The 14,822-nt window shown below is 39.1% G+C and overlaps 1 protein-coding gene across 1 annotated transcript; it reads left to right on the forward strand.

Annotated features, from left to right (window-relative positions):
* Window positions 1–3,893: 3,893 nt before the first annotated feature.
* CCT6A (chaperonin containing TCP1 subunit 6A) lies at window positions 3,894–14,594 on the forward strand. The gene is made up of 14 exons (XM_080680624.1): window positions 3,894–4,142; window positions 4,588–4,651; window positions 5,252–5,386; window positions 6,291–6,464; window positions 7,000–7,103; window positions 7,992–8,102; window positions 8,335–8,494; window positions 8,588–8,670; window positions 9,774–9,870; window positions 10,185–10,332; window positions 10,986–11,119; window positions 11,513–11,615; window positions 13,252–13,324; window positions 13,576–14,594. The coding sequence occupies exons 1-14, from the start codon at window positions 4,006–4,008 to the stop codon at window positions 13,646–13,648; spliced, it is 1,596 nt and encodes a 531-aa protein (XP_080536750.1). The 5' UTR covers window positions 3,894–4,005; the 3' UTR covers window positions 13,649–14,594.
* Window positions 14,595–14,822: the final 228 nt, after the last annotated feature.

Here is a 14,822-nt window from a genome sequence, read left to right on the forward strand (position 1 = left end):
GGGGGTGCTGAAAGGAGAAGATAGAGAGAGCAAGAAATTGAAAACCTATCTGTCAAGCTGCTACAAAAATTAAATAATTACATTATATGAATGCAGTAGTGACAATTTACTTAACACCTTTCACATTTGGCACATACAACACATGTTACACATTTAATTTTCTCTAGGATGTCACTTACTCCTACTTTATAGATTAGAAAGTTGAGTCAAGCCCTGACCGGTTTGGCTCAGTGGATAGAGTGTCGGCCTGCAGACTCAAGGGTCCCAGGTTCGATTCCAGTCAAGGGCATGTAACTTGGTTGCGGGCACATCCCCAGTAGGGAGTGTGCAGTAGGCAGCTGATTGATGTTTCTCTCTCATCGATGTTTCTAACTCTCTATCCCTCTCCCTTCCTCTCTGTAAAAAAATCAATAAAATATATTTTAAAAAATTAAAAAAAAAAGAAAGTTGAGTCAAAAAAGTTAAGTAACTTGTGATAACCAAGACTAGTAAAATGAAATATGCAAATAGATTGCCTCTAGAGGAATCAAGGGGATCCTTCTGTTTTGCTTTGTCTAAAATGCCTGAGGGGATGTTTGTGGAGATGCCTAATTTAAAACTCTGATATTTGTTAATTGTGGAGTTTTTGTATTAATTTTTATTTTTTAAAAATATTGCATTAAAATACTGATCTCGTCCTGGTAGGGTTGTTCAGTGGTTAGAGCATTGGCCCACGGACTGAAGGGTCTCAGGTTCGATTCCTGGTCAAGGGCACATAGCTTGGTTGCAGGTTCAATCCCCAGCCCTAGTCAGGGCTTGAGCAGGAGGCAACTAATTGATGTGTCTCTCTCACTTCAATGTTTCTCTCTCTCCCTCTATCCCCCTGCCTTCTACTCTCTCTAAAAATCAGTGGAAAAAGTATCCTTATTCCTCAGGTGAGGATTAAAATATATACATATATACATATATACATATATACATATACATATATACATATATATATATATATATATATATATATATATATATGATCTCAATTACTGAATTTTTAGTGCCCCTTAAATTTTCCACCTCAGGAAAGTGAGTCTTTCCACTCCCCCTTTCCCTACCAGTAAGTAGAGGCCTGATATTCTACAATCTGCATCTCTGTTCATGTTTGAATTTTAGTTTTGCAATGTTTACCTGGACAAGTTACTTAACTTTTTTGACTCAATTTTCTAATCTATAAAGTAGGGCTAAGTGACATCAGCTCTAACAGTAGTTAAATAAATCTGCATGCACAGCAAGTAACATCATGACTCTCCTTCTATTGTGTTGTGCTATTACTCAGACTTATATAGATGCTTTTGTGATTCTCAAATATACAAACCTAGGTAATATCATGCAGCTGTTAATAAGAATGAGGAATCTCTATTTGTATTGATATGCTACAATCTCGAAGATACTTAAAGTATATCACATGCAGCAATGTGTATTATAAATTGCCATTTTGTGTGGAGAAAAAAATGCTTTTATTTATACATATATATTTATTTATAAATTCGGGAAGCGTCTGGGAGAATTCAAAGCATCCAAAGGTAACAGTGCTTGTCTGGTGGAGTTACACTACAGGGAGGAAGACTTAACTTTTTACCACATACCCTTTGGCACCTTTTGAATTCTGAATAACTGTTATTATTATCTATAAAAATGAAATACAAAGCATTACTAAATACCTGGTACTTGGGGGAACTGGATATTAGAAAACAATTGTGGACATCGTTCAGAATTTTTCTCTTAAAAATAGAGTCCTCTTGCCTCGCTGGTGTGGCTCAGTGGTTGAGTGTCGACACATGAACCAAGAAGTCACCAGTTTGATTCCTGGTCAGGGTACATGCCTGGGTTGCAGGCTCAATCTCCAGTAGGGGGCGTGCAGGAGGCAGCAAATCCATGTTTCTTTCTCATTAATGTTTTTATCTTTTTATCCCTCTCCCTTTCTCTCTTCTAAAATCAATAAAAACGTATTTTTAAAAAGTAGAGTCCTCTCAAAGGCTGGACACCATTGTTGAATCAAGTTTGAGTTTTTCAAACCTGACTTAAGGGCCTAAGTAAGGCCTCAGCAGTGTGTTCTGGGTCTTGCTTCACCTCAAATGCCATGGCACCAATCCTGTAGCTTTCTAAAAGCACCTAGCACTTTCTACCTTGCATTTTATCACTTCATTTTCCCTAGGCCTAAAACACCTAGGACCCTGGGCGAGGGTCCTGTCGAGGTGAGAAACGTCTGCCCTGGCTGGTGTGGCTCAGTTGGTTGGGCATTGTCCCATGTACCTAAAGGTTACCGATTCAATTCCTGGCCAGGGTACATACCCAGGTTGCGGGTTCAATCCCTCGTTGGGGCACGTATGTGAGGCAACTGACCGATGTTTCTCACATTGATGTCTCTCTCTCCCTGCCACTCTCAATCGATAAAAACACATTTTAAAAAAGAAACATCCAAACCTAAAAAACGAATTTTTATGAGTTTATTTGAGCCAAATTGACAACATACACCAGGAAGCAAGATCTCAATGGGTTGAGAAAAGCTCCGGAGAATGGCAGTGTTGCAGCTTATTTTATACATCATAATTAAAGGAGGATAATAAGGAGGGTTACATGAAATCCATTGGTGTTAGATTAATGAGGTGGAAGAAAGCATAGCAGGGAAATCTTTAGGATTGGATAAGAGGCAAAATGGAGAAACATATATTTCTTTTACACTGGTGGGTACAGGATAGTTAATAATTAACATTTATATCACCCTAGTTGGTGTGACTCAGTTGGTTGGGTGTTTTCTAGTGCACTGAAAGATTGTTGGTTTGATTCCAGGTCAGGGCACTTGCCGAGATTTATGGGCTTGATCCCAGTAGGGGGTGGTGTGCAGGAGGCAGCCCATCAATGTTTCTCTCTCATGCTCTCCCTCTCTCTCTCTCTAGAAAAAAATTTTTTTTTTTAGTTTTTATTGATTTCAGAGAAGAAGGGAGCGGGAGAGAGAAACATCAATGCTTCCCACACCACCCCTATTGGGGATAGAGCCTGCAACTTGGGCATGTGCCCTGTCCCGGAATGGAACCGTGACCTCCTCAACCACTGAGCACTGGCTGGGCTCTCTATAAAAATATTTTTTTTATAAAAATATTTTTAAAATAATTAACATTTATAGCACACAGAGATGGTATTCAGGGATAAGGAGGGGTTCTGTGGTCTCTTGCTCTGGTGCCAGCAGTTATGCCTTCCAGAGGTAGGTAAACACATTTCTAAGAGATACCTTAGCTGTGTAAGAACAATGGACTTAAGGTAAAGATTGACCTTTGCTAAGGGAGCCATATAGGCCTGGGATGACAACCAGCTATGACCTGCCCAGTTAGAAATTTGTGATCAGACCACCCTATGTGGTTACTTTTGGTCACTGAGCTTGTCAGACCTACCATGTGGCCCGCCTGAGCGTGTCAGATTTATTGCATAGCCCCCTTTTCCCTCACAACCCTTATCAGATTCATTAAAGTACCCACAGAAGGCCTAGAACATTGTCAAGCAGAGTGTATAATCCAGAAAACGCAGGTTAACAGGCATAAAAGCAGGGGAGGAAAGCATGGCAAACCGCGGGAGTGGGAGAGGGAGAAAGCCCACCCTACACCCTGCGGGCAGAGGCCTCCAGGAAATAGCCCCCGCTCTCGAGTAACGTCCAGACCCAGACCCAGCCGGCTAACGGAGCACAAATCGGTCCGCAAAGCTAGGTCGGATGAGCTGGTAACTCTAGCCCTGCCCGCCACACCGCCCCGGGAACAGGATCCTGCCGGACGCAATGGCGCAGTGGCCCCGGCGCGAGGGGCGGGGCCGCAGGACTGCGGCCCAATGAGCGGAGACGCCAGCGGACCCGCGGCCCAATGGCGGCTGCGCGTAGGCACGCTGGAGGCGGGCAGGCGCGCCCGACTCTTCCAGAAGACCCGGATAGCGCCTCGCGGCCAGGCTGAGCCAGCGTTGGTCTTTTCCTCTTTTGCTGGCTCAACTATGGCGGCCGTAAAGAGCCTGAACCCCAAAGCCGAGGTGGCCCGAGCCCAGGCAGCGTTGGCAGTCAACATCAGCGCGGCCCGGGGTCTGCAGGACGTGCTGAGGACCAACTTGGGGCCTAAGGGCACCATGAAGATGTAAGGCGGGGCTGGAGGGGAGGGCCGGGCGGGCTCGCGCTGCTCTCACCGCCACGGGCCGCATGCCGGATGCCGGGAGTGGTGGTCTCCAGCCCGCCGGGTCCGGGCCTCCGTGCGCCGCTGCGGCCCCTTTTCCCGCGTTCTCCCTGGTCGGGCCTATTTCCTGCTCCGGCCATTGCCTCTCGTAGTCGGTGCAGTCTCCGCGGAGAACAAAGCTGCCCGCGTGCGCGGCTCTCCCTTGTGCTCTGAGACTTGAGCGACCCCGGGGACTCGGCAGACTTTCTCAGAAGGGAGGGGTGGGCACTGCACCATTCCTATTACCGGGAGGAGGGAACCAACCCTGTGGCCCCAACGCCTTAGGATCTGGTTAAAGCACGGTTTTCATGGGAGTCACTTTGGACTCCGTTGAAAAAGTCACACTGATTCATTTCTGCCCATTGAACAGGCTTGTTTCTGGTGCTGGAGACATCAAGCTTACTAAAGATGGCAATGTGCTTCTTCATGAAATGGTGAGCGGTCAACAACGTCTTGGTTTTCCATTTGGTTTGTAGGAAGATCTTTAATGTTTATTCGCAATGTTAGAGGAAATCGTATTCTCATCACATAGTTTTCCAGACAATGCAGGAAGTAGAAAAAAAACGTAATCAGTAATAGTAGCAACAGTACAGTACAGTGAGGAGCCCTGAAGACTTGATGGGTATCCTGTTCTTCCAAAGCCTTCCCATTCAGTAATTTAGCATCCACTGATGGTCTTGGCTAAGAGGGCTGTTAATTATTTGGATAGTGCCAAGTAATCCTGGAGAAGGCACAAGAGTCCTAGCTTTGTCATAAAGAGGCTTGCATGGGTTTCAAATTATTAGGTACTGTACTTGTTCGCTCTTTCACTTTGAGTAAACTTTAACTGAGCCGAAATTAGAGATGATCTTGAGAAGTAAACAGATTTATACATGAAAATGTTCTAGTTGTCAGAAACTGCAAAATAACTAAAGTAATGTGTAGCTGAACACTTGGGCGATTTGTGTACATAGCACTTAAGGAGGCCTTTCACACATTTTAAGGTATATTTGGATTGTTTTAAGTTATTTAATTTTTTCTTTTTCTACTTCCAGCAAATTCAACACCCAACAGCCTCCTTAATAGCCAAAGTAGCGACAGCCCAGGATGACATAACTGGTGACGGTACCACGTCCAATGTCCTAATCATTGGAGAACTGCTGAAACAGGCGGATCTCTACATTTCTGAAGTATACATGATTCTTGTGTTTTTGTGATATTTTATTATGTATAAGAAATAATCTGGGTTTTATTTCTACAAATTGATGCATTAATAGTAGCTGAGGCCATAGCAGAATGTAAAGAGCAGGGGGCGCTTAAATCTGGAAACCAGAGTCTTTATCTTGGTCCAGTGGTCGGCAAACTGCAGCTCTGTTGACTAATGAGTTTGCCGACCACTGTCTTGGTCTGACACAAATTTATTGTGATTCTGGACAAGTTAAGAAACCTTCCTTGGCCCGAAAGGTTTTCTTTTATCAAGTTGCATTGCATATATTATTTATATCTGTCTATAATATAGGTTAATAATTGAGATCTAAAAATGGGATGTTCAGGACTACTTGTAAGGAAAAAGCCAACCAAAAACTTAAATAAAAATTCTGCATCTTTTTTAGCCCTGAGTAGTTCCAAGATTAAAGCAAACCTCAATGAATACTAATCTGATGTCAGGAAGAACTTCCTGGAAAGACAGAGAAAGCAGACTTTTAGTCACCCTGTCTACTTTTTATTAGTAAATGATGTGAATTTATTTCAGATTACCTATAGGAAAGATACAGTGGTCTATTGACTGCAGGTTGTTGTGACATGTTGAGTTTTTGTTGCTAATCCTTGTAGTTTGCACAGTGAACACCCAAGTGTGCTTTATAGTTCCCTTGGCTTTGACTCTGTGCTAGAGCAATGTCTGTTCTTTTCCTCTGCATTGAAAGGACTGTTCATCCTTTTAAATGTATTCATAAAGTCAGCACATTATACTGTATTAAAGGATAGGAATGATCTAGAATAAATCTTCAAAAATATACTTTATCATGAATTATAGTGGCATCTAATTGGAGAACTCCAGGGTTAGTGGTGGTTTTGTAATTATCTTCATTATAGGGTCTTCATCCCAGAATAGTAACAGAAGGATTTGAAGCTGCAAAGGAAAAGGCACTTCAGTTTTTGGAACAAGTCAAAGTAAGCAAAGAGATGGACAGGGAAACACTCATAGATGTGGCCAGAACATCTCTGCGTACTAAAGTTCATGCGGAACTTGCTGATGTCTTAACAGAGGTATGTGTTGAATTAAAAGCCCCTGATCTTAGAAACATCAATTTCAATTATAGATTATAGATTTCAATTATAGATTACTTCAATTATAGATTGCTCTCTAAAGTCTTCATACGTGACAAAGTAGGTTCATTCCTGTGGCAGTGATAATCAGATCTGTGTCCTTCAAAAAGTAAAGTGAGAAATTCAAATAATCATATACCTGACCGGGTTAAAAGGTATAATCAGAGCTTTCATTAAAAAGTTTTATAATTGAAGATTTTGTTATTTAAAAGCTTAGTGTTAACAATGTTTTTAATAAAATAGTAGGAGGGATGTCTGATTCTTTAGGTAATGACAAATTGAAGTTTCAGAAATATAAATGACTTCAGCCCTTGCAAATGTATTCTCATAGAAATGTATTAGCTCATAGAAAAAGACTTAGATCAATTCGAAGGATGATAAAATTGAGAAACTGTCTAAATTCTGCAGAACAAGTAACATAAGCATCTTGACTTCTGCAAATCAAATTCATTTAATGATTATACTCTTATTGTAGGCTGTAGTTGATTCCATTTTGGCCATTAAAAAACAAGATGAACCTATTGACCTCTTCATGGTTGAGATCATGGAGATGAAACATAAATCTGAAACTGATACAAGGTAGGTGGTAGAATGCTGTGAAATGCTTATGAAGTGTGTTGTGTGTACAAATAGGCGCTTTATATAACATTTTTTTTTTGGCTGATTTTTGTGTGTGTCTTTGAATTAATATATATTGCCTAGATGAGTATTTAATTTACTCAGTAATATTTACTCTTGAAGTTAATGGTATAATGTGTTTATAGTCAGAATGATTCAGAAAAGTGAGCTACATCAGTTGTTTGGCATTTTTTTTTTTTTAATATATTTTATTGATTTTTACAGAGAGGAAGGGAGAGGGATAGAGAGTTAGAAACATCGATCAGCTGCCTACTGCACACCCCCCCCACTGGGGATGTGCCCACAGCCAAGGTACATGCCCCTGACGGGAATCGAACCTGGGACCTTTAGGTCCGCAGGCTGACGCTCTATCCACTAAGCCAAACCAGCCAGGGCTGTTTGGCATTTATTGAACTGTTGGATACAAAACCTAATGGGAGACTCTGTTGGGGAATTATATATTTCAAAGATCTAGCTTAAAAACATTTTTTAAATAATTGGATATTGTAAGAAATATTTTTAAAATATGTTTTTTACTTTAGAGAGGAAGGGAGAGGGATAGAGAGATAGAAACATTGATGTAAGAGAAACATTGATTGGCTGCCTTCTGCACACCCCCTACGAGGTATCGAGCCTGCAACCTTGACCTGGAATAAAACTGATGACCTCCCAGTTCATGGGTCAACGCTCAACCACTGAGCCATACCAGCTGGGCTGAAAGTCAATAACAATATAATGTGTTTTTTAAATTTATTTCTTAGTTATAGTTAACAGACAATATTAGTTTCAGCTATGTAACGTAGTAATTAGATGTTTATATATACCATAATTTTTAATGTATTTTAACAGCTTAATCAGAGGTCTTGTTTTGGACCATGGGGCACGGCATCCTGATATGAAAAAAAGAGTAGAAGATGCATACATCCTTACATGCAATGTGTCATTAGAATATGAAAAAACGTGAGTTTATATTCTCTTACAAATGGAATCGAGAAGCAGGGGAGCTTGGTATTTTGGGCAAGTCACTTCTTTGTGAGACTCAGTTTCTTCACTGTACAGACAATAATGCCTCAAATTGGGTTTGGGAGAATTCTAGGAATAAACTCAGAATATACCAGGGGCAGATCAGAATTAAGTGGCTATTAGTTAAATAAAATAAACATTCTAACCCCCCCCTTTTTATTTTTAATAGAGAAGTGAATTCTGGCTTTTTTTACAAGAGTGCAGAAGAGAGAGAGAAACTAGTAAGAGCTGAAAGAAAATTCATTGAAGATAGAGTTAAAAAAATAATAGACCTGAAAAAGAAAGTCTGTGGTGACTCAAATAAAGGTTTTGTTGTTATTAATCAAAAGGTGAGAATGAATTTTGCTTTATAAACTAGTCTGTATTCATTTTGATTCTTCAGGTGAAATATATTAAAACTAATTTGTTGTTGTTGTTAACAGGGAATTGACCCATTTTCCTTAGATGCTCTTGCAAAAGAAGGCATAGTAGCTCTGCGCAGAGCGAAAAAAAGAAATATGGAAAGGTACGGTGGATAGCAGATCATCTGAGTGATGTGAATTTGTGCAAGTTAACTGAGATTATTCCTTTTCCCCCTCTACTTATTTTTGCTTTTTCTTTTGATAAAATACACATAATACAAAATGTACCATTTCCCCCTTTTTTTAAAGTGTAAAAAATTCAGTGGCATTAAATTATATTCACATTGTTGTGCACCCATCACCATTTTCAGAATTTTTTCAGCATTGCGAACTGAAACTGTACCCATTAAACAGCAACTCCCCATTTCTCCCCACACTCCTTCCCTTGTAAATACTGTTCTGTTTGTCTCTGCATTTGGTACCGCATATAAGGGAATCATACAATAATTGCCCTTTTGTGTCTGGCTTATTTCATTAAGCATAATGTTTTCAAAATTCATCCAGGTTGTAATATGTATCAAAATTCCTATTTAAGGACAAATATTCCATTGTATGGATAATATCACATCCTTATTTATCCATTTATCTGTCAGGAGTCATTTATTTGGGTTTCTACCTTTTGGCTATGATGAATAATGCCACTATGAACATTAGTTTATACTTGTTTTACTTTTATTTTTAAAATACTTTTTTATTGATTTTAGGATGGGAGAGGGAGAGATAGAAACATTGAAGCATCAACATAGATCAGCTGCCTCCTGCATCCCCTTGCTGGGGGTTGAGGCTGAAACCCTGGCATGTGTCCTGACCTGGTGACCTCTTGGTGCCGGGCTTGATGTTCAACCACAGAGCAACACCTGCTGGGCTATACTTGTCTTATTTTTAAACAATGACATATAGTGTACATATATTTCCATTTCAGGAGACAGCATCAAAGGGTTTCAGAGAAATATGGGAAAGCTTTTGTTTATCTTTAAAAATCATATCAGAGAAGTATTTGCTGACTTGGGAAAAGTGGTTTAAATGGAGGGTTAGGAGAAATGACCAGTTTTTAGCCAGTTGGTAGTAAATGGACAAGTTAAAATACATATTAGAATATAATTTTAGTATGTCATTCTGAAAGATTGCTTCCTAAAAATAATCTTTTCTTTAAACATAACTAATAAAAATCACTTACATCTCTTTTTAAAATACTTCAATATTTCAGGCTGACTCTTGCTTGTGGTGGAGTAGCTCTAAATTCTTTTGAGGACCTAAATCCTGATTGTTTGGGACATGCAGGACTTGTCTATGAGTATACATTGGTAAGTGTATTTTCTTTCCAAAGGTAATACTTTTGGTTCTTGAATTCTTCAGTAGTAAAAACTCATTCAAACTTGGGATCGGATTTATGCTTTGTTTACAAACATTTGGTTGGTCCATGTGTAGCAGTGATACTCCTTTGGTGGGAAAGTCACATTTCTCTTACATGTGTTTTTGTTTGTTGGTTGGTTTGTTTTTAAGAAATTACTTTAATGTGATCAGTGTGTTTTCTGTGAATGTGCCATTTACCATTTTTTCTCTGATCATTCTTTGTACAACTATGTCTTGTTTTTTTGAAAATATTTTCTTTACATAGGGAGAAGAGAAGTTCACCTTTGTTGAGAAATGTAACAATCCTCGCTCTGTTACATTATTGGTCAAAGGACCAAATAAGCACACACTCACTCAAATCAAAGATGCAATAAGAGATGGCTTGAGGGCTGTTAAAAATGCTATTGATGATGGTAAGATCCTCACTTTATTTCAGTTGCATTTTTTTTGCTTTTCTGTAAGGCATGGCTGAATACTGTGTTCTTTTTGTCAGTAGCTTACACAGCCAGACACCATGCAAAAGTAGTCTTCCCTTTAAAATGGCTATGATGGTATGCCAAGTTTTTTCATAGCATATCATTACTAAAAGTGGATACAAATAAATGAGTTAAGAGATTGTAAGAGCTTCCAAGTGCTAGTTAAATCAGATCATATTATTTGATATGTTGCTTTCAAATGCAATATTAAAATTGCTGTCACACTGAATTTTCAAGAAATTAATGGTTTTCGTGTGTGTGTTTTTAAAAAATATTTTTGTATTGATTTCAGAGAGGAAGGAAGAGGGAGAGAGATAGAAACCTCAATGATGAGAGAGAATCATTGATCAGCTGCCTCCTGCATGCCCCCCACCCCCCCTCCACTGGGGATCGAGCCTGCCACCTAGGCATGTGCCCTTGACTGGAATTGAACCTGGGACCCTTCAGTCCGCAGGCAGACGCTCTATCCACTGAGCCAAACTGGCCAGGGCCATGTATGTGTGTTTTAATTTGTTTTATAATTCCACAGTTTTCTTTATTGCTGAGCATTTTCTCTCTTCTCCCCCCTTCCTTCCCCACCCATCCAACAGGCTGTGTAGTTCCAGGTGCTGGTGCAGTGGAAGTGGCAATGTCACACGCCCTAGTGAAATACAAGCCCAGCGTAAAGGGCAGGGCCCAGCTTGGAGTTCAAGCGTTTGCTGATGCATTGCTCATTATTCCCAAGGTCTGACTACTGTAATAGTCCATTTTCTAAAATGAAACAAAATGATTTCAGCTGGTGAATGTGAAAGTTTTTTGATAAAGTGGGGTTTTTGTGTGTGTGGGTTTTTTGAGTAAATTTGATCAGTTTTCTCCCTAACACTAGAACATCCAAATGTATTTGGTTTCCCTGGAAAGGAAACTTGAATATCTGAAGTTTCAGGTGGCAAGAGGTAACTATTTTAAGAGGGTTCGCCGTGTGTAGGGAATATACTTGAGTACAAGCTTGCTTTTTGTTTAAACTACAATCGATATAATGATTTTCTATTGATCATTAATGGATATACTATTTATTGTGCACTTGACTATCAGTTCTTTAGATCCTGTATTTTAAAAGATTAAATTTGTTTTCCTTTAGGTTCTTGCTCAGAATTCTGGTTTTGATCTTCAGGAAACACTAGTTAAAGTTCAAGCAGAACATTCGGAATCAGGTCAACTTGTGGGTGTAGACTTGAACACAGGTAATAGAATGCAACTATTTGTAGGGGGAAAACTTGATAATATAGGTGAGGTAAAGCCAGGAAGAATCAAAAGAATCTTGGGGAGTTGCTTTGCAGTTTAATATTAGTCCTATCAGTGAACTCTGGGTTCTAAAATATAGTATAAAAACAGAATGACTAGATACAGTAATTAAAGGAATCGAATATATACATTTGAATAGTTTCAAAGAGTATGGATTTGTTGATGTTGCCGAGTGGTAGTAGGTAATTCAGGTTAATATTGAAAAGCTTCATATTGGGTTTACTCAATTTTTTATCAGGGACTATGATATGGAAATATAGATGATCATATTCACTGATGAAAAAAGGCTGAGGGTAACAAATAATGCTGGAAGAGGAGACCAAATATAATGAAATATTTAAAGCCCTGGTCTTAGGCTAGTGTAAGAGCACAAATTATGTAAGTACAAAGTGTAAGAGAGAACTGAGATCCCGTCAATATGTAAGATTTACTGTTATCAACAGCATTGTTTATATTTAATAAAAATTTATATTCTGGAGTGAGGAAAATGATAAGCCCATTTTGACCAGATATAGTTCAAGTGCTGTAATTTAATATGGACAAATGTGTCCAGAAAAACAAGATGTTAAAAGTATTTGGTTAACGGAATAGACCAGGGGTGGGCAAACTTTTTGACTTGAGGGCCACAATGGGTTCTTAAACTGGACCGGAGGGCCAGAACAAAAGCATGGATGGAGTGTTTGTGTGAACTAATATAAATTCAAAGTAAACATCATTACATAAAAGGGTACGGTCTTTTTTTTATTTATTTCAATAGTTTTATTCATTTCAAACATTTTAATAAGAATGTAAACACTAATTATTATAATTTGAAACTTCAAAAAATGGAGGAATCATAGCACAATAACATACCTTATATTGAAGATGGCAAAGGCAAAATAAAATTGCCTAACAAAGGAAAGGTACAAAAGCCTTTCAAATTAAACTTAAATATAATAAAATAATTTAAAACTAAAACAAATAGAAAAAAACAAAATGTGTAAACAGTAAATTAAACATTTTCTTTAGTGCAACTTCCAAATTATGCCCGGGACGTAGATGTAGATGGCAATGTAGACTGGGTTGAAAGGTTTTTGGCCTTTAAAACATCAACTTCAGTGGGAACAGTGTTGTTGGTCTCCTTTTTAGCTAATGCTCTGATACTGTGCTCTCCAGGGGCGTGTCTCCCTACATAACCACGATAACGTGTCTACGCATTCCCAGGGTGATGTTGGGGACGGTCTGCGGGCATTACAAGGAGCCTCTGGAAGATTGAGAGGTTGTTCCTTCTACTGAATGGGCGGATATAAATCCGCCCACTCAGAAGAAGGAGCTGCGGCCGTGTTTCCCGACGTTGCCATGTTAACACTGCTGCTGGTGAAGGAGCGGAGGGGAGAGCAAGAGAACCCTCCGCTCTTTCGGCTCCGCGGGCCGGATAGAACAGCCCAACGGGCCGTAGTTTGCCCACGGCTGGAATAGACAATATCTAAGCAGAGGTCAGTCACTTATCAAAGATACTGTGCACAGGAATCATAAGATCATTCTGATCTTATGACCTGCTATATATGATTTTAAGACTACTGGATTACTTTTCAGGTGAGCCAATGGTAGCAGCAGAAGTGGGCGTATGGGATAACTATTGTGTAAAGAAACAGCTTCTTCACTCCTGGTAAGTTTGGGAAAGCCAAAACTAAATTAACCTTTAGGTAATCATTGTACTCTTTTTATTTGGCATACTCTGTTTAATTCCCCCCACCCTCATCAAAATGTAAAAGAAAAAGTGCAGAAATGAAACTTTTATGTATGGAGGGGGAGAGGAAAATTTAATTGGATGTAATTTGCATGGTTTAGTTGGAAATTGAGTTGAATTAGGGTTCATATCTGGAATCTGAACCATCTGATTTTTTCCCCTCCTTTCAGCACTGTGATTGCCACCAACATACTCCTGGTTGATGAGATCATGCGAGCTGGAATGTCTTCTCTAAAAGGTTGAATTGAAGCTTCCCCTGTACTATCTGAATCATGAAGACTACAGAATGATCCTAAGAATACAGCTATGGAATTTTTGTCCTGGCTTCAAATGATTTTTAAAGGAATTTTCTTTTCCCATCTGAAGAAAGGAGAGAGCAATGGCAAACCACCTATTAAAATTCCAAAGTCTGAAATTATAATTACGCTATTTTTTAAATTGTACTCAGTGTATGCACAACTAGCAGGCTGTTTTCACCCAAGGTGCACAGAATATTTTGCTTTAGTTTCTGTGATACTAAAAAAAATATTAGAAAAGCATATGGTATCTACCTTATTAAATATTCCTTGAAAAACAAATTTGCTTGTTTAATAATTTCTTCTAATGATGTATTTTAATTTATCTAGTAGTTCCCTATTGAGCATTTAAGATTAAAAATTTTATGCTAATACCATTTAAGTAACAAGGTTTTGAAAGCATCCCTGTTTCTTTAGTATCAATTGCTGTGAGTAAAATGATTGGATCTTTTAGTGGGACATTTCATGCTTTGAAGTAGCTTTGCTAAAATGCTCCTTAAGAAAGTTAAGTGGGAGTGGGTAGAAAGATGGGTGAACTAGAGGCAAAGGAGTGGAAAGAGCTGCACATTTATAAAATGGCAAAAATTAAAATAGAGGAGACAGGTTTGAAGAGGCTCGAAGGCATGGTGACAGGCCTAGTTGGGAAGAGATTTTCAGGTAGACCATACTGTATTTTCACACCCTGGACCTTTACTTATGCTGAAATACACATCCCAAAACCTCCAGTGTCATTTTTCCCTCCCTCAAATTATTTGTGTTTCAAAAAAATTGTTTTTTATGCAGGTCAGGTGGTATAACTGTACAGTCCTTGAAGGTGAAATTGTGTTGCTAAGTTTTGTATTTTGAGGACTTGGCTACAGTGAGTGTGCAATAAATATTTAACTTGAAACCTTTTCTGTCATCTTGCATTGGTATTCCAAGGCACAAAAGGGGTTGAATATAAAAGGGAAGGAAGTTAATCCAAATGTTCACAGGATCATGAAGGGGATTCTGAAATGATAGGGCCTCTTCACACTAACCCTGAGAAAATTGCTTTTTCTTGACCTGACCCCACCCCTTCCTGGGCTTCTGGACTAATTACGCCCTCTGGTTGACAATGTCTAGAGGATGCGCCAGGGGGC

Source organism: Plecotus auritus (assembly GCF_963455305.1).
Source record: "Plecotus auritus genome assembly, chromosome: 7".
Taxonomy (NCBI): Eukaryota; Metazoa; Chordata; class Mammalia; order Chiroptera; family Vespertilionidae; genus Plecotus; species Plecotus auritus.